The sequence below is a fragment of the Argentina anserina genome, chromosome 1, assembly GCF_933775445.1.
Source record: "Argentina anserina chromosome 1, drPotAnse1.1, whole genome shotgun sequence".
Lineage (NCBI taxonomy): Eukaryota > Viridiplantae > Streptophyta > Magnoliopsida > Rosales > Rosaceae > Argentina > Argentina anserina.
Genome location: NC_065872.1, coordinates 14,676,597 through 14,703,480, shown reverse-complemented (window position 1 = coordinate 14,703,480; position 26,884 = coordinate 14,676,597). Strand labels below are relative to the sequence as shown.

Genomic DNA, 26,884 nt, shown 5'->3' with positions numbered 1-26,884 from the left:
TCACTAATGATAACACCACAAGATTTTGTTATAAAATGGCCTCCCAAGCATCCTGCCCATTAATCCAGTAGAACACCTATACTTCTGCGAGACCGAAACCCCAAGTTCGGCATTGAAGCAGTATCTTGCAAGAGATAATATCTCACACATATTTCAACTCCGGTCGACGACTTTGATGAGCTTCCACGGAGCATCACATAAACTCATACAAGAAACTAACTTATTCTGCCCTCAGCACCATCCATGAAGATGAACCAAAATCTTGTGCCACAAACAACTCACAGTTGCATATTCAGAGCCCAGAAGTAGAGGGAATGTGCAAACAATCGATTATCGATCCCATTTGGTCAAAAGCCTTTACACATTGATGTTTCCAACAGATGACCTCAACTGATGTCCCATCCCAACAGCTCTGTCCCTTCGTAATCTCATATGCCTAAAGTAGACTACATGTGCCTTCATCTCCTGAAAATCAAGTCAGCAGTGAAATTTGCAGACACTCAGCATATGGATTAAGCTTAGTCCAAATAGATTTCCTATAGAATTACCAATTGTTCTCAATCCTAGTAGCTCAACCCTAAATCCTGGCATCAGCAGCTATCCAAGCTAATGCTGGAAGTGGTGCTTAGCCTTCTAGGATACTAACGGCAATAGGGCATCCTCCCGTGCATTTGAGCAATGAACCATCAGCTTCCTTTACATTTCTACCTTTGACAAACTTCCCTACGAGTCTTGAATCAACAGTTTCCCTCAGTTCCTGCATTTCAAACAGCCCGCAAAAATTAACAACCACTATTCCATCATCGTCGGGTAGCCATAAATAGTTGACACATCTAACATCACCATGCACAATCCTCAGTAAGCGTAATCAGGATCAGAATTTTCCATTCAGTGTGGCAATCGTAATTGTACCTACTATTCTCATAATATCAAGCTCATATACTTCTGCGAGACCAAAACCCCGAGTTCGCCCTGTTGCAAGCTTTGACAGCACATTCCCCCCAGTCTTCATGAAAGTATGCGAAGGCAACAAAATTTCAAGAGAGATATCAAGTCTTTGCTTCCAGGATAGGACAACAGCGACTTGAAGCTTCTGTCGAGAATGATGCATGTTAAAGCTACCATATGGCTTGAACTCATAATCCAAGACTAACTCATGATCCCCTCAGCATCATCAAATTTAGTTGATAAACAAAATTGTGTCGCAAAAACAACCCACAGCCTACATGAAAGATTAAGTGATACCAATTGAGAAGCCTCCCCAACCTATCAAATGCAACTTTTCACCAGATTACAGACCCCCCCCCCTATATGAAACTTAGCCTTCAACAAACTAGAAATCCAAACATATAGTTCATATTTTCTGTGATCTCTCACCCTTTTTTCTCTACGAGGTACACATCTGAACCTGGAAATTGTTGGAGTACAGCTAATTTCAATTGGTCACATATTACTACCAGCAAAATAATTCTAAATTTCTAACCCAGTTCGATGATTCCAACTTCAAACACTCTTCATCTTACAAACAAGGACTTCTGATTGTTCTTGAAGATTATTTATTACAAAATCTAGGTTCCAAGAGACTCATCTCATTATGCCAAACTATAACAAATTCCAAGTGACATTTCATTACAACAACCGAGTTAAAAATGGTTAAATTTCTGTACTTTACCATTTGGGTTTCATCCAATTTCTTAACTTCACCAACTGGGTTTTGACAACAAGACAGTAAAAAAGTAAAATAGGTTAGTAAAAATGAGGGAGGCTCAGATTCGCCTTCTGTCAGACAAAAGAGAGGGAAGCAAACGCGGCCTTCCATGGCTGCGAACACCGAGCCGCCGCCAGTTAAGTGAAAGGACCAAAAAGTCATTTTCACCCAACAGAAGCAACCGGGTCGCCCCGCCAAGTAGACTCGCTCGCCGTCCCCACCGGTCTGGTTAGCAGAAACTGAAAAGAATCATCACCGCCTCTTGACATTTGGTTTCATTGAAGAAGAAGAAGAAGAAGATGATGAGAGAGAGAGAGAGAGAGAGAGAGAGAGATTGTAATGGGTTTGAAATCACCGGCTCCGCAGACGTTCAGAGAGGGTCTCTCTCTGAGAGCAAAGCCTCATTCTTAAACTAACGAGTATGGAACCCTAGTCTCCCAAGCATTCATTTATACTGCTCATAAGGGGTATTTTGGTCAATTTAACCCATCAACAATTTGCAAAAGCGAAGTGAAAAGAAAGGACATAGTGACTATTCTGCACTCACCAGCATTGTTCAATGCGGCAAACAGAAAGGCTCATCAGGCAATCGAATAGGCATCATCGATTGCTAGCAACCTCCTGAGCTGCTGCAAGCTCTTCAAGTGCCACATTGACAGCATTCCCCATCCGCATCAGCTGTGAAGCAGGAAATGAATTTCCCAGCTTCCTTTCAAGGAGACATTGAACTTTTCTGGTTGCGAAACTCCTAAATCTGTGGTGTACTGCCCATTCCACAGAACGTGACCAGCAGAAGGCTTGTCAAATACAGCCAACTTATGAACGAGGGAGTCTAGCCACAGCCCACCCATCAGCACAAGTGCTCCACCATCATGGACAGTAGCATTTATATGTTGCAAGACTTGCTGGGACTTCTTCATGAAAGAGACACTGTTGGGAAGACTATGAGGGAGCACCGGTTCTCTGAGACATCTCGGTCTATGAAACAAGAATCACACACCTATGCTCTGCCTTCGACGGGGATTGTAAAGTGATTATGACTAGTGTCTGAGTGCAGCCAACCAAAAATCAAGTCCCAACTAAAGAAATCATCCTGTTACAAAGTTACAAAAAGAAAGAGAAGGAATTGAGTTTCTCCTTGGAGTTGATATGAATAATCATTACAAGACATATGGAGCAATGCAGCATCAGTGCCAAAAGTTCAGAAAATGCTGCGTCACCGAAGAAAGTTGATAGGTTACACAAGCATATATGTCAAAAAGAAGATAGTGTATTATAACAGATTCATATGAACGATCATACTCGCTTCACAATCACGAGTAAATTACAATTACAAAGCACAAGCATCTGAACAAAATACAGGACGGAATATGATAAGTGGGACAACATGCACGGTTATTCATAACCTCAATCAGACTGAGAAAACAAAGCCAAATGTAGAGTTATTATTGAACCCTTCCAAGGCCAGCGACTACATAACAAGAAGAAGATAGATTTGGAAATTGTTAAAGGCTCATTGTAATAGGGGCATGGTTGTGTGCTCTCCTCTGTGTAGTACTCCAAGAATCACTGTATATGTGCTGATATTTGTCTAGCTCCCAGAAACCATTGCAATTAGTTCTCTTGGCAAATATCTATGACAAAACTAATTTATTCAAAGTCGACAAATATCAGCATATAAACTCTAGTATTGATTAACAAAGTTCAACTGGTGTTTCCAATTTCTTAACCTATACAACAATACTTCAGGCCTAAAATCATAGCATCTACTATGACATGTGGTAATAGAAACTATAAACTGGTTCAATAAAATAGAGCCCTGTACAACTTACATGTGTACATCACGAACTTCACGGCCATGGGACTTGTAGGTCTTAATGTGGATGCCGCGGTGAGGGTTCCAGAGTCAGATGTTTCGGTCTTCCCCTCGACCCCACGTTCATCTGGTCCATCTTCTTGCATTCCTCTGCAGCTTCAACCACTTATTGGTTCTCCAGATGATTAATTTTGTACATCTTGAAATTTGCTTCAACTTCTGGTATTGCCAGATAATAGTCTCAAGGGTTAGGCTTTCAAGGACCCTTCTGTGGTTTGGTTAGACAAAGAGTGGTTCTTACCCAATGTTGACCATGTATTGGAACACCTGTCTGTATGTTTGATCTCTGGACCAATCTCAATCCAACTACAACCTGGTGGTGTCTTCATCCCCATCTCTCTCATTTCATCGCGGACCTTATTAGAATCATCCCACCTATCATGATTAGCATAAGCATTTGATAACAGCGCATATGTTCCAGTGGTCACTTGTGCACTATTGCGAAGGCCTTCGCTAATCCTCTCAACCATCTCCTCGTTCCCATGAATTTTGCACGCATTAAGCAGTGCTCCCCAAACAGGACCATCAGCTTTCATTGGCATTTCTTTAATAAAAGCCTCTGCTTCCTCTAAGAGCCCAGCTCGACCATACATATCGACCAGACACGCATAATGCAGTGTTTCAGGAACAATCTGGTAAATTTTCTTCATAGCATTGAAGAACATAAGCCCTTGATTTACCAAGCCAGCATGACTGCATGCTGTTAACAACCCAAGGAAGGTTACACCATCAGGAGAAATCCCATTGACTAGCATACTGGAAAAGAGCTGTAACACCTGGATGCCATGGCCATTCATGGCCATGCCACTTATTAGAGCAGTCCATGAAATGATATCTCTGCACTCAAGGGCCTTAAAAACCGAAATAGCCATACCCAAATGTCCACACTTGACATACATGTTGATTAAGGCATTTCCCACATTGACATTCACCATGAGATCTCGTTGAGTACTGATATAGGAATGCACCTGCTGGCCTGAACGCAATGCACAAATCAAAGAACATGCTGACAATACATTGACAATGGTGGCCTCATTAGGGTCAGCTTCCCCGCCCTGCACCAGTTGTTGGAAAAGTTTCACTGCCTCTTCACAAAAACCTCTTTGGGCATAACCACCCACCATGCTAGTCCAAGAAACTACATCTCTCTTGGGCATGTTGACAAACAGATACCTTGCACTTGCCAGAGATCCACATCTCAGATAGAATTCCAAAACGGCATTGTTCAAAATCAAATTACTTTCATGAAAGTTCCTCAAACAATGGCCATGAACAGCTTTACCAAACTTGACAGCTCTTAAAGTAGAACAAGAAGACAAAACAGTCACAAGAGTAGTAGGATTAGGCTTTATGTCCATGGACATAAACTTCATCACTGCTTCTTCCAAAAAACCACACTTGGAAAGACCTGAAATCATTGAAGTCCATGAAACAACATCCGGTACAGGTATTGAATCAAAAACCTGGGTAGCAGAAACAATATCAGATCGGATAATGTAGAAATGGAGCAGGGAGTTTTGGATGAAGGTATCAGATATGTGACCGGATTTTGTGACGTGGGCTTGGATTTCTTGGCCTTTATGGGGTGAGTGAAGCAAGCAGCATGCCTTGAGGGCATAAGTGAATGTATAGTGGTTATGGGAAGGACGCTGGTGGAGCATTTGGTTATAGAGAAAAAGAGCATTTTCTGGTGCTGAAGATTTTATAAGAAATCCCAGCCAGGGGTTCAAAACATGGGGTTTTGGATTTTTGATGAGTAGCGCATGGATTTGGTTTAGTTTTCTCATTGTATGTGGCTTAAGCTGACTTCTTTACTGGCAGTGACTCTTTACGTTGCCTTTGCATACTTCAGATCTTCTTCCCGTGGGGGCATTCGGATCAATAGTTCAAGAAGTTCTCCTGCACAAAACCATACATCATAGCCAGGTTAAATCAGCAAAAGAAGTCAAGTGCTCAATTCATACAAGCACTAACATCCCCAAATACTTATAATAATCTGATATTCTGATGAACTCCCTCCAACATCCCTCAAAATAAAGAAAGGACCAATTTCAACACTGAATGGGACAGCTGAATATCCCAAACATCAAAGGTTCCAACCTAGAGCCCAAAAACTGCTCCCAAAACCAAAAAATCAAATAAAAAATAAACTCGATTATTCGGCCCCAGAAAGTTATATAAGATCCCAGACTAAAAAAACAAACAGGATATTTCAGATTCCTGACACCAATATTTCTGCCACAGTTTTTCATATCTTCCCCCTAATCTCCTCACCTAACAAATTGCAAATCTTCATCTACATCCCCTAAGCTCTTGTGTTGGGTTTCTCAATTGGAATGTAGTCAATTTTTAATTGATAATGGAGAAAAACGAATAAGAACAACAAAGATAGAGAGAGAAAACAAGAAAAGACACCAATAAGAGAAAAATTAACAATAAGCAAGAGAAACAAAAGCAATAAGAGGAAGAACCAACCAAGATGAAACCCAAAAGAGAACACAATATAAAAACCCAGAACAAAAACTCAGCACAATGTCAATCAAACCAACATGCACAAAATCCACCCAACTATCCCTTGATGATGGAATTCAATCACTTGATAAGAGCAAGATCGATAGTAACTATCTAAGCTCCAACAATCCAATTCCCCAAAAATCCATCAACAATCAAACAGAAGATTAACTGGAGCCCAACACAAACAGAAGATTAATCTCTTTAAACTCACATAATTATACCTTCAATCTCACAAAAACTAATCTTTTGGTCGATGCCTTCGTTTCCCGTGTTCAAGCTGATGTCACACGACATTTAAAAACACGTGGCTGTTTTGTTCGAGCAAAACCCCCAAAAAAGAACACGACGTCGTACGTACTCGACCCGAACGACCGAACACACTGTAAAACAGCACGCAACCCGACCCACCCGGCCCGTTACTCCAGTAACTTTCTGCTTCTCCAGTAATAGTAAGTCTCATATCTTCCCGCCTTATTTCATACAAAACAAAAAAAAAAACTTAAAACAAATGAGATATTTTTAGGAATTAATATCTTGTAGGTCCCACACCAGCCAGCCATACCCTACGGCTACCTCACATTTGTTAACTTACGTGTCAAAATACCCTTTTCCCTTATTTGCAGCGCCACCTCTTCCTACGCCCCCACACAGCGCCGCACCGCCACCTTCCTCCTTCATCAACCACAAATCTCTACCTCTCGTCTCCCTTGGAGTTCAGCTCAGACCTTAACATATAAGCAAACTCTGACCCACTAGATTAAGCAACCTAGCTTCACCACAAAGCAAACATAAACCTCCAAACTCACATCACTCTTCATCCCACCCCCACAAATATGTATAAATTTCAAAACCCAGGCACTAGCTATATATACACACAGACACACAAAAGGCCTATTCGTTTTCAAAAGTCATCGGTAGTATCACTCACAAGGATGTCCCACCCAATCCGAGAACGCTTTGTCGTCTTTCTCGACGACTGGCTACTCCGGCAGCAGGCCCTGCCGGAGAGTTCAGTCAAGGAGGATCGTCAGAGGCATTTGATCGAACAGGTTCTGTGTCACTACCAGCAGTACTTCCACGAGAAGTCCCGCATCGCCGAGGAGGACGTTTGCGTGATTTTCTCTCCTCCCTGGCTCAGCTCCTTCGAGAAGACCTTGCTCTGGCTCGCCGGCTTCAAGCCCACGCTGGTCCTCCGCATGGTGGAGAGCTCCGTGGAGGATTTGAACCCGGAGCAAGCGGTGAAGCTAGACCAACTGAAGGCGGAGACGAGGAGGAGTGAGAGGGAGCTGTCGGAGACAATGGCGAGGATTCAGGAGAGCATAGCGTCGCCGCCGATTTTGGAGACGGCGAGGAGGCTGGGGAGGTTGATGGACGATCCGATTTCGACGCTGGATGAGGCGATGGAGGCGATGAAGGCGGCGATGCTGAGGTTGACTGAGAGCGCTGATGGGCTGAGAGGCTCGACAGTGAGGAAGGTGGTGGAGGTTTTGAGTCCGAGTCAGACTGTGAAGGTTTTGGCGGCAGTGGCTCAATTTCAGCTTAGAATTCGAAGTTGGGGATTGCAGAGAGACGAGCAAAACCAACACACCAAATTTGGGTTTTTTAACGTGTATTTTGGGCTTAGGCCCGTACAATTGCAACAATAATGTTAGGCCCAACGCAAAGCCTTTTGATCTCCGTTTTGTTTCATTGTCCTTTCGATCTAATCGCTTTGAGTAAGGATGAGAGCTAAGCTATGGTTGACGTATGGAAATAGATTGATCAGCAAATTAATAACGATTTTATACCCACATTAGAAAATAATCAATCAAAGTATAATTATAATTTAACAAGAATCACTCGAGTGGAATAAAATCATTTTGTACAATTTTTTAAGAGAAAAATAAAATTATAACGAGACGCCCTTACGCCCTTTAATCTTTTGATACGTTTTAGGAGAGAGAGAAGCTGTATTTTTTTTTCCATAGCCCTTAAATCTTTTGATATGTTTTAGTACGTTGTGGAAACGAAGTGAATTTGTTTGTCTGTTTTGTCCCCTCCTCCTTACATCACTATATCAGTTTTATCGGTGTGGAGATGTACTATTCTTGTTGATTTGAATATTTCATACAACAAGCAAGTTGGACCTCTAATAATTTCAGTACCAAAATGGTGGTCAAGTGAACCGCCACATTCTTTACTCTTCCTACGTCATATACGGAAATTCTGATATAAACCTGGTTTTTCATACACAAGGTTTGAAATGACGTCATCATGTTGTGGCAACATCTCAGTCATTCGATTTTATCTACGATTGTGGTTCATAAAGACAGTAAAAAAAAATCAAAATTGTTAGCTTAATCAGTTAGTGCAATGCAGAGGATCTCGAACCACTATAAAATATTGTCTGATGTCAAGAAGCATCTTCTTATGTGTCGCCAAATAATTTCAAGCCCAGACCTGAGTTGAGCCTAAAGAGGCAACAACCTTAGGCACCAAGGCATTCTAAACTCATACATACATATATATGGGTGTAATCATGCATAAGCTTTAAGCATATGTATATAACATTCTCTATATTCCTCAAAATTCAGGTAATCTGTTTAAGTTTTAGAGTGTAAGAAAACACATACATGATGGTTTAGCGTAAACAAGAATAAAACTCTTAGAAGCTGGTTTGCTTGATTGGAGTCATTGGACATACTTCACTATGGGTTGCTGTTGTGTAGCTAAATCTCATATTATTAGCAACAATTAAATTAATATTAGGTTAGTTTATAGGGTTATAAAAGTAGGTTTCAAGCATGTTGGGTTATTTGAATGCATTCTTCATTTTTTCTCATATTACCAAATTAGAGGGCACCATTCTTAGAACTCACCTCAGGTCTGGCCCTAAATAATTTCACGTGTGTCTCATATATATTGAAGTTTAAGATTCTCTCTATCTGATAGAATATGTCTTGTCATGCACAAATAAGATACACAAGTAATAAGACTGAGTCACACTTATAGGCTCGATCATGTAAAAAAGGAATGGCTTGACAAAAGGATTGAATTTGGAAGCAAATGCAGAGATACATAAAAGGAAGACGAACCCCCAATGGCTTACCACAACCCAAAACTCTAAGGAGATTGATTCCACCAGAAATAGAAAGACCAGTCAAAAACCCAATCTAGCGGGGTAGGGCAATGTGAAGACCCGTTGTAATTAGAGAGGGACTGGAGACTTGAGGATTTAGGGCGAGAGTGAAGCCTCCTTCGAATCCAATTAGCCCAGTGCGTCTCCGATGACTAATCCTCTTCCTCCTCCTCCTCTGTTACTACTTCTTCAGCACCTCAGTTTCTCTCTTATTTTTCTTCTTCCTATTTATCAAAAACTTGGTTTCACTATTAGTTTTTTTTTTCGTATTTCAAACGGTTGACTTAACTGATATATGATGTCATTTAGACAGAAAATGACGTCACATTTTCAGAAAAAGCTGGTGTATGGCTAAACCTGGTGCACTGCAGATGTTCCCAAAGAGTTTGTCATTCTTTTTTGAAACCTAAAAATGGTCTAGTTTTAACCTGAATATGATTTTTTTATTTTATTTCTGTTTTCAATTTGGGAATAGTTTTTAAAGAATAGACTTATACTATATACTAAGTTTGGGTTTCGGCTTAAGACCTCTTGTCTGCTACACGAAAATAACGGAGGAGTATGTAATTATCATTCAAGACTTCATTTTATAAAAATCCTAGTGGATTTCATGAAAAAGAAGAAGATGAAGTCACTACAAAAAAAATAACTATTAGCCACCCCAGTCTGCGTCGGCGTTCAAATGTCGTCGCTAATAACCATTCTATTGCGACGGCAAACGGTTGGTGGCAAATAATTATGACGGTAAATTTCTGCCATAAAAAAATTGGAATAATTGGCGACGGCATGGCAATGCCGTGGTACAAAACAATATTTTGCAACGGAAACGGCTGTTCTTCGACAATGACTTGCTACCAGAACGCAACATTATTGCTACGTTGTATTCACCGTAGCAACATATAGGCGGGAGGTGCAATTATTTTAGCGCGGAAACCATTATTTGGTGCCAAAATTATTAAACTCAATCTCTAAAACTAAGACATAGTTCCCTAAAAAAACAAAAAGAGATTCATTCGCATTCAAACCTCTATCATCAAAAAACCTAGATCTATCTCAAACCCAGAAAAAGTGAAACCATTTCTTCTCCACCACCCCCGCTTCCCAACTACCACTCCGTCACTCATCTCCGCTGATTTTTATTTTATTAGCCTGATACCTTGTAGGAAGTGCTGATTTTCATTTTCTCTGATGAAATAGGTAATTTATCTATTGGGTTCTCTTTATTTGCTGTGAATACTGAAAATTTGTTCTCTTTCTCTTATGGGTTTCCTCATTTGACCATAGTTTTTGTTTTTGATTGTGTATCTGAATCAGCACGGAAAAACCCAGCTGGTTTGGGTTTTGTTCTTCATGTTTGGACTAATTTCAGCTCTTCAAAACAGTTCAAGTTTGAATCTTTCACCTTAGAAAGAGGTACAGGTTTTACTTAACAACTTCCTGTTTACTTTATGCATATTTCATTGTCAAGCTCATGAAATTGTGATCTTGTTTGGTATGTATTTGATTCTAGTTTTGTTTGTCTATTTATTACTCTGGTTGTTGTTTCATTGAATTGAATTGAACGTGATGACTCTAGTTGTTGTTTAATTGTAGTAAATTTGTTTTCTGCTTTTTTCTTTCTTATGAGATTGCTTATTTTGATTCATGTATAGTATTAAGCCACTGTAGATGTAGTTTCATAATAAAAGTGTCCTAATCTAAGTACATAGACTTCAACACTAATGTCAGTAAACAATGTGGTCTTCTGTTTATGATTAGTATATCAGAAGTATTTAGAACTGATGTATATGAATATGACATGAATATGCCATTTGAGTATGTACTAATACCACCATATCTTTACAAACGATTGAGTTTAGATGTAATAATACCACCATATCATGAATCTAGAAAGTAACTTGCATCATGAATATGCCATTTAACAAAAAGGTTTACTGCTGCATACGAAAAGCCTATTCATCAACAGAAGATTGTTCATCATCAGAAGATTCTTTTCCGTCATCCTTTTGAACCTTTCTTTCCTTATATTTTTCCCATATCCACTTCAAAACCAGAAACCCTCCAAGAGTGTAGACCTGAAAGTGGGTAGATAAATAATTCCTTGTTTAACTTACACTTCAATCAGAATGATATTCAGAAAGACGCAGACCAATGTACCACTCTATCCCAAGCATTTCACAGACCACACACAATGTAAAAGAACTGAATCATCTAGCAAACCTCACCAAAGAATCACTTAGCAAATGCAAGCAAGTAAAAATTTCTGATTTTGTCCTTGTCATGTTGAAATATTCACAAAACCAAATTTTCAAATGTGTGGCTACAGATTTCACAACCCACTCATACCTCCTATATATACTCATTTACCTGAACTTAATTTTAGACTTCATAATGTGTGTACGGTAAAATTAGACTTCATATGTGATGACTATAAACTATTAAGAGAAAAGAACACAGTTGGAAAAAAATGGAAGAAGGGATTTTCTGATCACATTGACAAATAATAAAATAAAGGAAGGGATAATATTTATATAAACATATAAAGATGTATTGAAAATAATAATAAAAATTTAAACCGCATGGCAATGAAGTTGGCCAACTTTGGTAAGTTCATGAAGCAGTTATAAAATATGAAACAAGCAAGGGAGCAAAAATATATAGACAGATCTCTACTAAATGCAAGTTACAGCCTCATCATCTCACAGATATATATGAATATTTTGTGAATAATTAGATATAATAGTGGCTTTGATATAATATTTCTCAACTTCAGAAATTGATAAAAACTTAGAGTACATTGAGTACCAAACATTATTTGGTAGTTACTGTAATGTTAGAATTTCTGTGTTTCTGTGTCAGTCGCTTCTTATTGTAGGATGATTTGGTGTGCATGGATTGTCAAGGTGTATAGGATGATTATGGTTTGATTAAATTCATTATATTGTTTGGTAGTTACTAATCATAACTCAATAATTATTTGACGTAGATATCTACAAGGCTGCTTGAGATAATTATGGACAAGTCATGGATAGATTTACCAAATAGGCACTCACAAATATATTATGATGGGATAGATAACTTTCTAACATTTGCCTACAACAATAAAGTTTTAGGGACAAGGATATATTGTCCTTGTAGGAAGTGCGACAATAGATATATGTATGTCAGGTTAATGGTGTGGCATCATCTTCGAGATAATGGTTTCATCAAGAAGTATAAGGTTTGGGAGAAGCATGGTGAGGTTGCTGGTTGTATAGATTTAGTGGATCAAAATGTAAACATTAATTATATGGAGGATGATATGGTTAGACTTGTTCAGGAAGCTTTAGGAGGTGGTAATAGAAATGCAAATGATCATCATGATGTGGAGGGGAACTTTTCAGCGGCATGTTTAGGGCCTAACGAGTCTACAAAGAACTTGTTAAAGCTTCTAGAAGGTGCGAGCCTTCCATTGTACCCTGGTTCTACAAAACACACTGCCTTATCATTTGTGGTTCGGCTTCTACAAGCAAAGGTTCTCCATGGTTGGTCAGACAACTCTTTTAAAACTTTATTGGGAATATTAGAGGAATCAATGCCAGATGAGACGATATTGCCTAAGTCGTTTTATGAAGCTCAAAAGTTAGTGGAAGATCTGGGGTTCTCCTTCTACACAATAGACGCATGCCCCAATAGTTGTATGTTGTTTAGAGGTGATGACATTAATTTGGATGAATGCAGAGTGTGTAAGGCATCTCGATGGAAAGAGATTAGTGGAGATGCAATGGGTTGTGCAGCAAATGTGAAACGAAAAGCAACCAAACAAGCGAGATATTTTCCTTTAAAACCACGTTTACAAAGGTTGTTTATGTGTTCACAAACAACAAAGCTTATGAGGTGGCATGGAGAGGAAAGAACCAATGACGGAGTGTTCAGACATCCTGCTGATTCTCTTGCATGGAAAGATTTTGATGAGAAAAACACAACCTTTGCAGCAGACATTCGCAATGTAAGGCTTGGGTTGGCATCAGATGGATTCAATCCATTCAGGACTAGAGACATAATTCATAGTACTTGGCCTATTATCTTGGTTCCATATAACTTACCACCATTGATGTGCATGAAGCAGCCCTTCATATATCTGTCAGTTCTTATTGATGGCCCTAAAGGACCTGGAGATAACATTGATGTCTACATGCAGCCTCTTATTGAAGAACTGAAAGAGTTGTACGAAGATGGTGTAGAAACATTTGATTCATTCAGCAATGAAATGTTTCAATTGCGTGCTGCTTTGTTATGGACAATTAATGATTTCCCTGCTTATGCCAACTTATCGGGGTGGAGTACAAGTGGTAAATATGCTTGCCCCTCGTGCAACTCTGAAAGTGGTTACGAGCGGCTGATCCATGGAAGTAAGGGTTCATACATGTCTCATAGACGCTGGTTATCGTATGATCATAGGTACAGATCAGACCCAACAGCTTTTAACGGAAGTACGGAGTATAGGTTCAAGCCGAGAACATTATCTGGTGTTGAGCGTCTTGCACAAATGGAATCTGATGGTGTTCTTACACAATACAAGATACAAGATATGGAGAGAAGGCATGTGATTGGGGTACGAAGACTGAAATTAGAACTTTCGAAGAAGCAACATAATTGGAGGAAGAAAAGCATATTATATGAGCTGCCATATTGGAAACACAACTTGCTGCAACACAACAAAGACGTAATGCATATTGAAAAGAACTTTGCCGACAATGTTATTTTCACCATATTAGGAGTTGTTGGAAAGTCAAAAGACAATTTAAATTCTCGTCGCGATCTAGAGCGTATGGAAATTAGAAGGCAATATCATCTAAAGAGGACAGAGTCCGGGCAAGAGTATGCTGATCCTGCAGAGTTCGAGATGAATAATAAGGGGAAAGATCTTTTCCTCTCAGGCTTGGCAGCAACAAGGATGCCAGAAGGGGCTGCTTCAAATATAGCACGTCGTGTAAATCTACGTGATCGTAGTATTAGAAGTCTAAAGAGCCATGATAACCACATCATGTTGCAGCAGCTTATTCCTTTATTCATACGAAGTTCTTTACCTGCGAATGTGGTGCAACCATTAATTGATGTGGGGAATTTTTTTAAGCAATTATGCTCTTTGGAAAATTCTGCGGCAGACCTTCAAGCATTGCGAGATCGTATTGTGTTGACACTTTGTGAACTTGAGAAGATATTCCCACCATCTTTTTTCGATATAATGGAGCATCTACCAGTTCACTTAGTTGATGAAGCTTTAGTTGCTGGTGCTGTAATATTCCGTTGGATGTATCATATAGAAAGGTACCTACTAACCTTGAAGGAATATGTGCGGAACCGAGCCTATCCTGAAGCATCAATAGCTAAATGCTACTTAATGGAAGAGTGCATGAACTTCTGCACTCAGTACCTCAATGATGTGGAAAGCAAGTTTAATAGACCACTGAGGAAAAAAGATGATGATGATGATGTGAATAAGGGAAAAGATATGGTTCTTGAGGAGATTACACGAGTACAAGCTCATCGTTGGATCTTATTCCACACGGAAGCAGTCACACCCTTCCTTAAGTATGTCCTTTAGCTTACATTTTACCTTTTTTATTAATTAGTTGCATGGCTTAGGGTTGTATAATACTGGTTATGGGCATAAAAAAAGTATTAAGCCTCTTCTTAATAATCTAATGCAGTGAACATCTTACTGCCATTCAAAGAGATTATCCTTCTGCAGATGAACAAAGTGTTCAACAAGTTCATTTTAGGGAATTCGCAGCATGGTTCAAGGAACATGTATGTTATTAGGTGTTTTTTGATAGAATAAGTTGGTTTTTGTGACCTAAATTTCTATTTTTGACTACATGTTTACCCAATTCAGGTTAGGAGTTTGCAACGATCATCAAGTGTTATGTTATCAGATGAAATAGTTGATTTGTCTAATTCTCCTATGCCAACAGTAAAGAGGTTCAATTCATACAAAGTCAATGGTTTTATGTTCCGCGTGAAGAGTCTTGATAGTCACCGCACTACACAGAATAGTGGTGTATCCCTAATACAAGATAATAGGGAGTCTTTACCATACTATGGGAGATTGACTGACATTATCAAAGTCACATATTCCATTGATGTCAAGTATGTTATATTTAAGTGTGATTGGGTTAATCCACGTACTGGCATAAAGTTTGATAGCTTTAAATTCCCTTTAGTGAACTTCAAGCGTTTGTTGTACAAGAATGACAGAATAGGGGATGAACCTTTCATTTTAGCATCACAAGCTCATCAAGTTTGGTATGCTCCAGATCCTTCAGGGAAAGACTGGTTGAATGTTGCAAGGATGCCTACAAGAGACTTAACTCATGTACAAACAAAGAAGAATACATGGCCTAGTGGTTCAAGTCCGATGGAAGTGGATGAGTGAATAATAGATTGTTGGTCTGTTATGTTTTTTTTTTTTTCTGCATTAACATCGTATGTGTGAAGGTGTCAAGTGATGATTTATACTACTGTACTATTGAGGATTTTCCTCTAAGACCAACATCAACATTGGGTTTTTGTGCATATTTTCCAACTTGATTTGTGTATTAATCTCTTGATGACAATTTCAGTTTTTAATTATCTATGATCATTTTATTATGTAAGATTTGTTAAATCATACGAGTTGTGACTCATTTGTTTTCTTTCTATTGTTTCAGTTCAATATGAAGAGAAGGAAAATTATTCGACCACAAACCATGGCTGAGGCAGTCAGATCAAGTGCATCTCATACAGCTGGAAGTAGCACCTCCTCCACAACATCATCACAAACACAACGACCATCTCAACCTTCTACACCACCCCCTCCTCCACCCTCTCCTCTAGTGCCGCATCCTCCACAACCAGTAGTGCCACCCCCAATAGTTAGAGCTGAAGAAGCAGGTATTCCACTTTTCTAATTGTATCATGTCATATTATCGGCTTGTTAACAATATAATCAAAGGAGTGCGTACCTAAAGTAGTTGCATTTTTTGTTTCAGAAATGGAAGTAGAAGTTAGTGATGTAAATGGCAGAGGTAACAGCAAAGGTATTCCTGAATGGAAATCAGGAAAAAAGGTCGAAGTTCTTTTTGATAGCAATTTCCAACCAGTAGGACCTAGGGCTGGCCAATTCAAAGGGTAATTGGGAAAAATTGTACGAGATGGGCAAAGGATTCCCCTCACCATCTTGGATTGGAAGTCGGTTGATCCGGAAGTCAAAGAGGAGATATGGAAGGAAGTTCAAGTATGTGTGTATATATATATATGCTGAAGTTTATTAGAACTTACATTTGGTATCTCTGTTCTCTAATTTTTAAATGTTTTGTAGGAAAGTTTGGTAAGTGTTCCAGATGAATATAAAGCAATATGTTTGAAAACTTGCAATAATTTGTGGAATGATCATAAAAGCAAGACAAAACTCAAGTACTTTGAGAAGAACAAGGATGATCCAGATCTTATAAACAAATGTCCTCCACATATTGTGATTGAGCAGTGGCCTGATCTGATTGCTTATTGGAGTAGTGAGGATGCTCAGGTACAAGAGACACATACTTTCTACTTTAGATTGATTATGATAAATATAGCTTCACAACATTTGGCTTTATATTGCAGCTGATATCAACCAGAAACTCTATCAACCGAGACCTGCGTGGACCAGCTCATAATACTGGACGAACACACTTTGCTCAAATACGCCATGAGGTTAGTAACGTTCTAGTAATTATGGTAGTTGGTTGAACTTTTGTTGATGAGTGTGAAATTAAGTGGACTTTATGCAGTCATCATGAGAAATATAAATCAAGACTGATTATGGTACGTAAATAATTTTCAGATGCAACATAATGGAGAGGACACTAGTAAGATGAATGTGTGGATGAAAGCGAGAGACAAATCAAATCCAGAAGTTGCTTCTCTCATTGTAAGTTCGTATTGTCTTTAAATATTATGTTCTCCCTGTTTATGATAATATATGCCTATGGAGAACATCATTCTTGTTTACCTATTGCATTCATGTCCAATGATCTTAAGTCACCAACCTAGAACATGAATTGACTATGGATAAATTGAAATATTGATTATTGATTTTGTTGTCAATTGCATCTCAGATCTTGTGTTTACAATGCATGCTAAACTGTGGGTTTACATTACTTATCATATGCAGCTATAATATTAACCATTCCTAAGATTATCAATATGTAATATACAAGTAGGATAGAGGACCCTAGCTTATGATAGTTAAAGTGTGTATGTTTTTAGATGCTTGGTGTATATGGATCTTGTTGAGAGCCATATATAATCTAAACTTCTATTCTTACTGGAATGTAGAAAGAATATGAGGACAACCTATTGGCTGAGCCTGAGGACCAGAGAAACCTTATTGCTGTTAAGGACCAGATTTTTCATAAAGTGGTAGGGAAAGATGGACATGGGTATTGTCGCACTTATGGATCTGGTGTGCCTCGTAGTTTTGTGTATCCACAATCTTCAACCACTTCTCAAAATATTCAAATCAGTGAAGACTTGATAGCAAAAATCACTCAATCTGTTGTAGCAAATATTCAAGAATTATTTCAACCACTAATTCGGGAAGAGATTCAGACACAATTTCAGGTGCTTCAGAATCAGATTAGTTCAATGCAGAACAAAGAGGGGAATCAAAATGGACAGGTATCATATTAACTACCTTTATATATTTATTGCACAAATGATAACTTGGTGTGGTGATTGATGTTAGTGAGCACATGATATACCTTTAAAATGTCAAGTTCATCTTAATGTTAGTGAGTACGGAGATGAAATTGTTTGTTGTTAACAGTTGTATTGATTGATTTGTTGCTGTCCAATAGTTTTTGTTTTGTTGATGCTTAGGTTTTAGATGCAACTAGTGGCCATGCATTAGATGGGAGGGAGTCCATTGGCGAAAAACCAAATGCAGAAGGAAGCCATAGGGAGTTTGATGAACAAAGTTGATGGATGATATTGCACCTCCCACTTGCTATATGTATTGAATCTGCTAGAACTTGTCAAAAATTTACAAAATTAGATTTTTGAGTGTTCATTTTGTACTGTCTTATATATGGCTACTAGACATTTTTTTGCTACACTACAATATTATGTTGTAACCTTTTTCTATTATGATACAGTATATTTTATTTGGATACTTTTCATTTGGCACTTGAAGAAAAATGTTGTTTTGATTATTATGTGAAAATTGTGTGGAAACGCAGGTTTTGTGGGAAAAAAAAAGTAGTAGATTTCCATTTGCGACGGCAACAATACAGTAGCCAAACATGCAAAATTTGTGAATATATATTTCACTAATTTGGCGGGAAAAAAAGGCGGGAGGTGAAAATGAGTATTTGGGTGGTAATGTTGCAACAGTAAAATCCCGTAGTAAAGTTTACTTTAGCGACGGCATTAACAGTAGTAAGAAACAGTCGCAAAATATGCGTCGGAAATCCTGCTACTCCTATTGCCGTCGCAATTAACCTTGTCACGGCTGAATTTCGGTAGCAAAGAGTATTGGCCACGCCAGTACTTGCAACAGAGGCATTGCCGTAGCCACACCGTAGCAAATACTACTTTGCTACGGCAAAATGACTTTTTGCTACGGTAATGCGCCGTGGCCAAATAACATATTTTTTGTAGTGAGTGCTGAGATGGATGGATATATAGAGGTGGTGAGAGCTGATTGATTATTAGATTGATGAAGGCCAGGGTAGCTACTATCTTCTTTTTAAATTTTGCTAAGGGCAACTGATAAAGTTTTCTACATCATTCTATGCAAGTACAAGCTTCATTTCAGAATCAAAGCAAGAGCATGTATGCTTTAATTTCTCAATTGATGCAATGAAGGTCATACCATTTTGTTTTCTTGAGGGGTCTCAACTCTCAAATGTACAATATATAAAAAATTGTTCAACACCGGCCACTGATCCTCTGGAGGGAAAATGAATGATTGAAGTTCACCATTCGAACTTCGACAATATAGCAGAATCAGCCCAAATCGAAAATGTAACATTGTTCATCGCCCTAGAGACTATGTAAAGTCATAAACATATACTTGTTGTTGTTGCACAGTGAGAATGTGAGGGGTTCTTTTGATTTAGGAGATAACTAGGCCAAAATTAACTCAATAACTTGGAGAACTGAATTAATTTTGTGCGTGATTCATATTCAAACAGAGCTTTGCAGAATAAATTTGGCGTGGGAGCTAAAAATGCACGGCGGTGGAAGAATTGGGCAGATTTTGAAGGGTTGGTTTCTGGAAGCAAAGCTGGGTTTTAGGATGAGGTTCTAGAGGGAAAACGGCTAAGAAATCTTATAGGTTGAAGGCATGAGTACATGAATGCTTAGGCCAAGTTTTGCTTGATGAGATTCAAATATCGTTCCAACCCTAAACTCCCTTTTTTATAGGCTCACAATTGAAGTGCTGGGTGATTGAAATCTCTCTAATCTTCTGGGTAAAATAATCCCTCTTCAATTTACTCCTAATACATGCATTGAAAACAGGGAAAATATGGTTTGTTGAGGGTGGCTCTTCAAGATTGTTTAAGATGGTTCCTCTTGGAGATCGAGATTTGCTGTAGTGATTGATGTTGGGTGGTGATGACACTAAACTCAATGTGGGAAGTTTGGAATGGAAGATTGGAAGAAGATCTGAAATTGGGGATTCATGATTTCAAAGGAAGAGGGAATACTTTGGACTATTTTGAGAGCTTGTTGCCATAAAGACAGAGTGATGACCGTGAGGATTTAATGTTCATGTTGGGTAAGTGGTAGCTGCATGGAAGAAAATGCTGGGTATTTGAGAGATGCGGGGAAAACATACTAGTTTTAGGGTTTAGCGCGTGTGAATTGATGCAGAACTTAGAAGGAATGGTCTGGGCCGCATTGAGAAATGAGAAGTGTTGGGCTTTGGATTGAGCTCATATGTTTATGCCTAAAAGGAGGAGGAGGGCCAAATCTTTGATTGCCGCCATGCCTTCAACGATTCACACCGTTGGGCTTGAATTTTGGGCCCAGGACCGAAATGATTAACGATGATAAATCGATAAAGGTGTATTCATGCGCTTTTGTAACCTTCCACACCATGCTCACTACTACAAGCCCCAATGATGCATGAATGCGGATTGGGCCCGCATCAACGGGTATTTGCTTGACGATTCATGGTTAAGACTTCATAAAAGAGAAACATTTACCAACGGTCTGTGAACTGACATGGTCAATTTGATCACTAACCTTTAAAATTGATCAAAATGATCCCTTCAACTTCTGCTTTGCTATCAACTAGATCAATCCAACAAAATTATGTTACTGTTTTGTTAATTTCATGACATGGATAATGCGTAGGCCCCTATAAAATGGGCAAATGACATTTGTAACCCTCAGTGTTGATCGAAATCAACTTCCCGCCAAATTTAGAATTGATAAAACGAGTTTAGGATTGAAAAAAATGAGGACCCGATTAGGAGAGATATTGAGTGTAAACAAGTTTTAGACATTCATTTTCAGTAATATGTCTCATTTGCCTATTTTGTGGGAGTCCACGCATGATTCACGTCATGAAATTACCGAAACAGTGATGAAATTTGGTTGGATGGATCTAGTTGATAGCAAAACATGAGTTGATGGATCATTTTGATTAATTTTAAAAGTCAGAGATCCAATTAACCATATCACAAGAGTTCAGAGACCGTTTGTGAATTTTTCTCTTCATAAAATTATAAGATCTTATGTAAATTGCGTAGCATAGTTGGTTTCTGTATCAACAGAGAGACTAAAAGAAGCTCAGAAATTAAGAGCACAATAAGTCTTTACAATGAGGATCATAATCTAACGGGAAGCAAATAACAAAGATCTAAAATATACTTCCATTACAATCATGAGTACTCCTCCACAATGCAGCATCACAATCTAAAAGGGCATGTACATATATAATAATCTTCTGTTAACAAATATCTCATTCCAAATGATCACTGTGAATTACTGTTTCATCAGCTATTAGTTCCATATTGACAGTTTATCACAAAACACATTGGCTTACAAGAAAATTTTTCCTCTATATTTATGAGATATAAAGCAACATTCTCGAACTTGGCCTAGTTATCGTGATGGGTTTAAAGATTCTTTTTAGTTTCCAATCCAAAAAGACCAGAGAGGTTAGGAAACAAAAGCCGAAACAGTAAAGACAAGAACTTAATTTGAAGAAAAGAGTAGATGAAACTTAAATCAGATAATATTATTCATCATAATGTCAACCGAAAAAGTGGGGGATTGATATAACTAGACGGATACAACCATAAGTTTACAGGACGGCTATAAATCTTAAGCTACCAGTCCATCTCCCCCAGAAACTTCCATATCACATGCCATAATAAAACTTGCTACTTATTTATTGCACTTCAGTCTCAAATCAAACAAGATAGTTAATGCCTCAACTAAGCCAAGTCTACTGAGACAAGGAGTTCTCCACATCTATCACAAACCGATACCTGACATCCGCTTTGGCAAGTCGCTCCATAGCCGTGTTAATGTAATCCATTTTAATCAGCTCGATTTCGGAGGTAATGTTGTGTTTGGCACAGAAGTCAAGCATCTCCTGAGTCTCTTTTATCCCTCCGATGTCACTGCCACCAACGAGCTTCCTCCCTGAAAAACAGACAATGATCATTTCGAGCATTAGGTCAAGCTTTATCTATACCTTAAGAAAACGTTGGTCTAGTTTATAGTTATAAGCAAGCACTTTATAATGACTCATCATTCTTGGTAAAAAGAACTCGGAATTTGAACAATTACATATCATTTCACATATGGGAATGCATTGACTTTGAAAAAGGGAGAGAAAAACAGAACATATATAAGTACATAAGTATTAGTTGGTTCATACACATACCCAGTACCAATGGAAATATAGGCAGCTCCAGTGGCTTATTAGGCAAACCAACAGTAACCAGCTTCCCGTTCAACTTAAGTAGACCAATTAATGGAGCCAGGGCATGCACTGCAGATACTGTGTCCATTATGTAATCCATGGTACCCATTGCTGCCTGAACCGTAAGAGCGAATAACAATTGCATTAAATATTTGACAAGAGGATTCCATAATATAAGTACATATAACCATTGTGAATTTTTCTTTGATTTGTAATTAGTTCATTACCTTCAGTTGTGCAGGATCAGTTGAAACAACAAAAGAATCAGCTCCAAGTCTGTTTATAGCTTCTTCCTCCTTAGCTGGGGAAGTACTGATGACAGTTACCTTCAAACCAAATGCCTTACCAATTTTGACAGCAATATGGCCTAATCCACCAAGTCCTGCCACACCCAAATGCTTACCAGGCTCTGTCATGCCATAATACTTCATAGGACTATACACAGTGATCCCAGCACAAAGAAGTGGAGCGCCAGAATCTGGAGGTAAGTTATCAGGAAACCGGAGCACATAGCGATGATCAACAACAATCATACCAGAGTAACCACCATAAGTTTTAGTATAGTCATGATTAAGAGAGTTGTAGGTGAATATCACTTTGGGGCAATAGTTCTCCAAGTCCTGCTGGCAAGGCTCACATGTGTTGCAGGATCCCACTATAACCCCAACTCCTACACGATCACCTTCTTTGAATTTTGTCACACTTTTCCCCGTTTTGGTCACAACACCAACAATCTCATGCCTATAAAGTTCACCGAAATTCTTAGCACAGATTTTTTGGACAAACCTTTTCAAGAAAAATGAAATAAACTAGCTTCATTGCAGCACAAATATGCATATACGGTAGCATTGCATGTTGTAAGTAATGGGACATTCATAATTCTATATTGGAAGTCATTTATCTATACAAGTGAATTCTGAAAATCACAGAGCTGATTTAAGACTCAAGAGAGATGGATGAAAAATAATTTCAAGTCTTAATGTATTACCATCCAATCACCAGTAAATGGTCCATGTCAATGCAAATACAAAATTGTGAAGTATGCTGGCATAAGGTTGTATATGATAAACTTGCACCAGCAGTCTCTAATTTAACGAAGCAAATAATCATCGCACAAAACATTAAAGCAGTAAGGTATTTAAATGGAGAAATGTAGAAATTGATGTGAGATTAAATGATTACCCCGGTACAATAGGATAGTTGGTGAACCCCCATTCGTTCTTGACAGAATGCAAGTCTGAATGGCAAACACCACAATACAGGACTTTTATTGTTACATCACCATCAGCATTTTCCCTGCCAACATTACAGAAAACAGCTCAAGTCAATGACTGCAATCTGTTCTACTATTACCACAGTTAATAAGTGATCAATCTATTTGATCCGTACATCAATTTTCAGCACAATTTAGTAACAAAAACAAAAGTGCCCCCAAAATTATGAAAGCATCGACATGATGCAGAACTACTAAGACCAAAACTCATTAGCATAACATGGTCTAAAAAACTTTGATAAACAAGAAGGGGCCAAACAAGAAATGTACTTTTACTTTTGAATTTTTATCAATGAAATCTTTACTTGGGTTCTGTCCAGTTTCTACAGAAAGCAAAACCTACTATAAATTACTCCAATAATTTACCTGTAGCACTATTATTCTAGGGAAAATAACAAACTTCCATCAGATTGTGTGAAAACATGAGGATCCAGTTCCGGTTACTCTATTTCAGTTTAGTGTGAATTCCGTAGAACAAGCCATTTCCTAGTTTAAGAGGGTTTTTTTGCTGCAGATAACAAGGAGCTAAAGTGCTAAACCCTTTTGGGGTGAAAGCAACATATAAATTATAAAGCTACAAGAAGAAAGAATACTCTAACCAGGTAAAGACAATACATAATTCAACTTATAATATATGCTTATATTCCCAGAAGAACAGAAAAATGGATTGATTGCGGAACATGCAAGTCTTGAAAGCAATATAATAATGAACAAAACAGAAAGGGATCAAACAGTTTAAATATCACCTTCTAGAGAAATGGAAGGGAGAAAGTGAGCCAGAAGAGTCTCTGGCAGCCCAACCAAAAACCTTCTGAGGGTGTTCTTCTTCTGGTGATTTTGCCATTCTCAGAACTCTTCTTCCTCTTCTTCTGGTGAACAGCTAGAGAGTAGAGACACAGCAGTGACAGCACTCACTAGACACCAGTGCTTATGTAGAGCATCAATGGGCAGTCCACATTCCACAATAAATGGTCCTGTTTTTCTTACCAAAAAATGAGTGCTTTTCCTTTATTTAAATTTCCATCCATGCCTTAATTTTTTTTTGCACATGTTTATTTCCGATATTTATTCTTTGGCCTGTCTTAGGGGTAAGTCCGTAAGTGTAAGAAAAGGACCCATGATTCGGAAGTCACTTGATTTGGAATTTGAATTTTCTATTATTATTTCTAATATTAACACTCATAGAAATTTTAAATACACTCTACTAAATACTTAATGCACACTCACTACTCAATACACCACTCATTTTATTTCTCATTCTAATTTTGTACTAAATACACAACTCAAATGACCTAAAATACCCTTAACTTAAGGTGTCTTATAATTTCATATGATTTTTTTTTAAAAGATTTCATATAATTAGTATGTACTAAGATATATTGAATTTGTAGTAATCCATAAATATTGATTATTTAAAATTTCTTACATATACTTGTTCTTCAAATTCTCAAACATGAAAAACGACATATGCATTTTTCATTTTGTTTGATGAACTTTCCCTATTTTTTCATCTTCATCGTAGATTTTGTTTTTTTAAGAAAAATTATATTGAAATGAGAATGATTATAATGTCTAACATAAATTACGTTGGTTTGACATTCTAAGTTGGAAATTATGAATTTTTTACGAAAGAAATAAAGGGAGGAATTGATAAGTAAAATTTTCAACTTAATTTAGTATTAGATAAATATAATTTTTTTCCTTGCAAATGTTTACTTAATTTATCACATTAATAGTTTCTAAAAATTTTAAGATTATAATATTTATATTGGGGGGGGGGGGATTCATTAGATCGTCGATAACTTGGTCATTGGTAACTCGGACATCTAGCAGAAAGCTGTACAACCACATTACAAACTGGAGTTTAGAGCGTGACAAAACCCTGCACACATTCTGATCATACGAGTTACATTCAGATAAAAAACGAAGGCTGGTCACCCATAATGCAAATGATAAAATTACTATCACTATCTCATATATTCATTTCTTTTAGTGTTTTTTTGTTTTATTTTTGTTTTGATTTTTGTTTTTGTTTTGGTAGACACCAACTAGCACAAAACACATCCTACATGTGTGAAGAGAAGTTATAAAGTGGTGGAAAAAGCTTTTCAGATAACCATCACTATATTATTTATTTTATTATTATTTTAGTCATGTTGATTAGAACTATCATAAAATATTTTAATATATAAATGACATTTTGGTAAAAAAAATTATTTTGGCTAACAAGCCATGTTCTGATTATTTATAACATAGATGTTTCACCGGGAGGAAGGATGGAATTGGTGGTTGAAAGCATAAATAGGGGGTCTTTAGGGCCCCTACCCTGACAATTTGCCATCTTCACCATGCCAACATCAATACAAGGCAATTGTGGTGGTCTTGGATTTTGATCGTGAAAACATAAAAAAGAAGATAAATCATAGCAAGGGACAGGAAATAAATTCCACCAACTTTGTCAGGTCAATTATCAATTGATTCAATTCGATGCGCAATTCCAGCCCTATCTTAAGTGGTGGTTCATCGATCTATCTATCTCCATTACTTTCATTTATCACCACACCAATTAGGCAACTGCATGCACGGCGGTTTAGACTTTAGTTCACGATTAAAGACTCGGTGTTTGGTAGGACGGAATTTAAACGTTCTTTTGTTTAACAATTGCAGGGCACCTTTGGTATCCAACTATCCATGACTGCACACCTCCTTCATCTTTTTTTTTTTTTTTTAAGTTGTGTCAATATTGACCATCTTTGGTGACTAGCTAGTGTTACATGAGATTGAAGACTAACTTGTTTGATTTATGATTTATAAGAAAAGTATAATCCAAGAACGGCCAATTTGAGTCCCCACGATTACACCATTTGTATCCAGGGATGGACCAAAATGAATGTATTCATCTACGTGCGCCTTATTTTTGCAACCCAATGACATAAAACATGGTATTACTCAAATTGGACTCCTTATTTTAGCATACTTGGCTTAGTTGCAAACAATTAAACGTGATCATAGACAATTGTTGATCATAGTCACTTTAAGAGAGATCGTAAAAGAGACTAAAGAAATTCATGATAAACAAAATTTATATGCTGGCATTGTGAAAGTACTCGTATTGATAAATATGATATGAACACAACCAGTAATTGAATCACACACAAATATTGTTGACCACAGTGGAAGCTATAAAGGTAAAAACCACTGCGGAACATTTAACGTAGTCCACATGTAATCCACTAAAATGAATTGATCAAGAGCACATAATACAAGTAGAGATTTAACTACTGAATCTCTTTACTAGCAATACTTGCTAACTCGATTATCAACTGTATCCAAATCAATAGACTAAGCTTCATAAGCCTTGACTTCGAATAGTGCAACTCAAAGGCGTCTGTCACTGAATCAAACACACAAGTGAAGATTGCAACAACCAATGAACTAAATACTCA

At 37.8% G+C, this 26,884-nt stretch overlaps 4 protein-coding genes across 4 annotated transcripts; 2 read left to right on the top strand and 2 right to left on the bottom strand.

Moving 5' to 3' along the window:
* Positions 1-1,454: 1,454 nt before the first annotated feature.
* LOC126786991 (pentatricopeptide repeat-containing protein At1g08070, chloroplastic-like) lies at positions 1,455-6,463 on the bottom strand. Its single transcript, XM_050512942.1, has 3 exons — positions 6,320-6,463; positions 3,541-5,483; positions 1,455-2,801 (listed from the first exon to the last, which is right to left on the bottom strand). Exon 2 carries the CDS (start codon positions 5,369-5,371, stop codon positions 3,773-3,775), a length of 1,599 nt encoding a protein of 532 aa, XP_050368899.1. The 5' UTR covers positions 5,372-5,483; positions 6,320-6,463; the 3' UTR covers positions 1,455-2,801; positions 3,541-3,772.
* Positions 6,464-6,702: 239 nt separating this feature from the next.
* LOC126802530 (protein RESPONSE TO ABA AND SALT 1-like) lies at positions 6,703-7,744 on the top strand. The gene has a single exon (XM_050530175.1). It carries the CDS (start codon positions 6,932-6,934, stop codon positions 7,742-7,744), a length of 813 nt encoding a protein of 270 aa, XP_050386132.1. The 5' UTR covers positions 6,703-6,931.
* Positions 7,745-12,388: 4,644 nt separating this feature from the next.
* LOC126802526 (uncharacterized) lies at positions 12,389-15,634 on the top strand. Its single transcript, XM_050530165.1, has 3 exons — positions 12,389-14,790; positions 14,910-15,009; positions 15,095-15,634. The coding sequence occupies exons 1-3, from the start codon at positions 12,389-12,391 to the stop codon at positions 15,632-15,634; spliced, it is 3,042 nt and encodes a 1,013-aa protein (XP_050386122.1).
* A 6,012-nt stretch (positions 15,635-21,646) lies between these two features.
* LOC126790752 (probable cinnamyl alcohol dehydrogenase 9) lies at positions 21,647-24,328 on the bottom strand. The gene is made up of 5 exons (XM_050517130.1): positions 24,185-24,328; positions 23,348-23,461; positions 22,393-22,906; positions 22,127-22,280; positions 21,647-21,882 (listed from the first exon to the last, which is right to left on the bottom strand). Exons 1-5 carry the CDS (start codon positions 24,280-24,282, stop codon positions 21,683-21,685), a joined length of 1,080 nt encoding a protein of 359 aa, XP_050373087.1. The 5' UTR covers positions 24,283-24,328; the 3' UTR covers positions 21,647-21,682.
* Positions 24,329-26,884: the final 2,556 nt, after the last annotated feature.

Excerpts from the sequence above, each read along its gene's own strand:
- LOC126786991 (XM_050512942.1), bottom strand. The coding sequence starts at position 5,371 with ATGAGAAAACTAAACCAAATCCATGCGCTACTCATCAAAAATCCAAAA.
- LOC126802530 (XM_050530175.1), top strand. The coding sequence starts at position 6,932 with ATGTATAAATTTCAAAACCCAGGCACTAGCTATATATACACACAGACA.
- LOC126802526 (XM_050530165.1), top strand. The coding sequence starts at position 12,389 with ATGGTGTGGCATCATCTTCGAGATAATGGTTTCATCAAGAAGTATAAG. Across the intron at positions 14,791-14,909 it reads GCAGTCACACCCTTCCTTAA|TGAACATCTTACTGCCATTC; the intron begins GTATGTCCTTTA and ends AATCTAATGCAG. Across the intron at positions 15,010-15,094 it reads CAGCATGGTTCAAGGAACAT|GTTAGGAGTTTGCAACGATC; the intron begins GTATGTTATTAG and ends TACCCAATTCAG.
- LOC126790752 (XM_050517130.1), bottom strand. The coding sequence starts at position 24,282 with ATGGCAAAATCACCAGAAGAAGAACACCCTCAGAAGGTTTTTGGTTGG. Across the intron at positions 23,462-24,184 it reads CCCTTCCATTTCTCTAGAAG|GGAAAATGCTGATGGTGATG; the intron begins GTGATATTTAAA and ends TAATGTTGGCAG. Across the intron at positions 22,281-22,392 it reads CTGATCCTGCACAACTGAAG|GCAGCAATGGGTACCATGGA; the intron begins GTAATGAACTAA and ends CTTACGGTTCAG.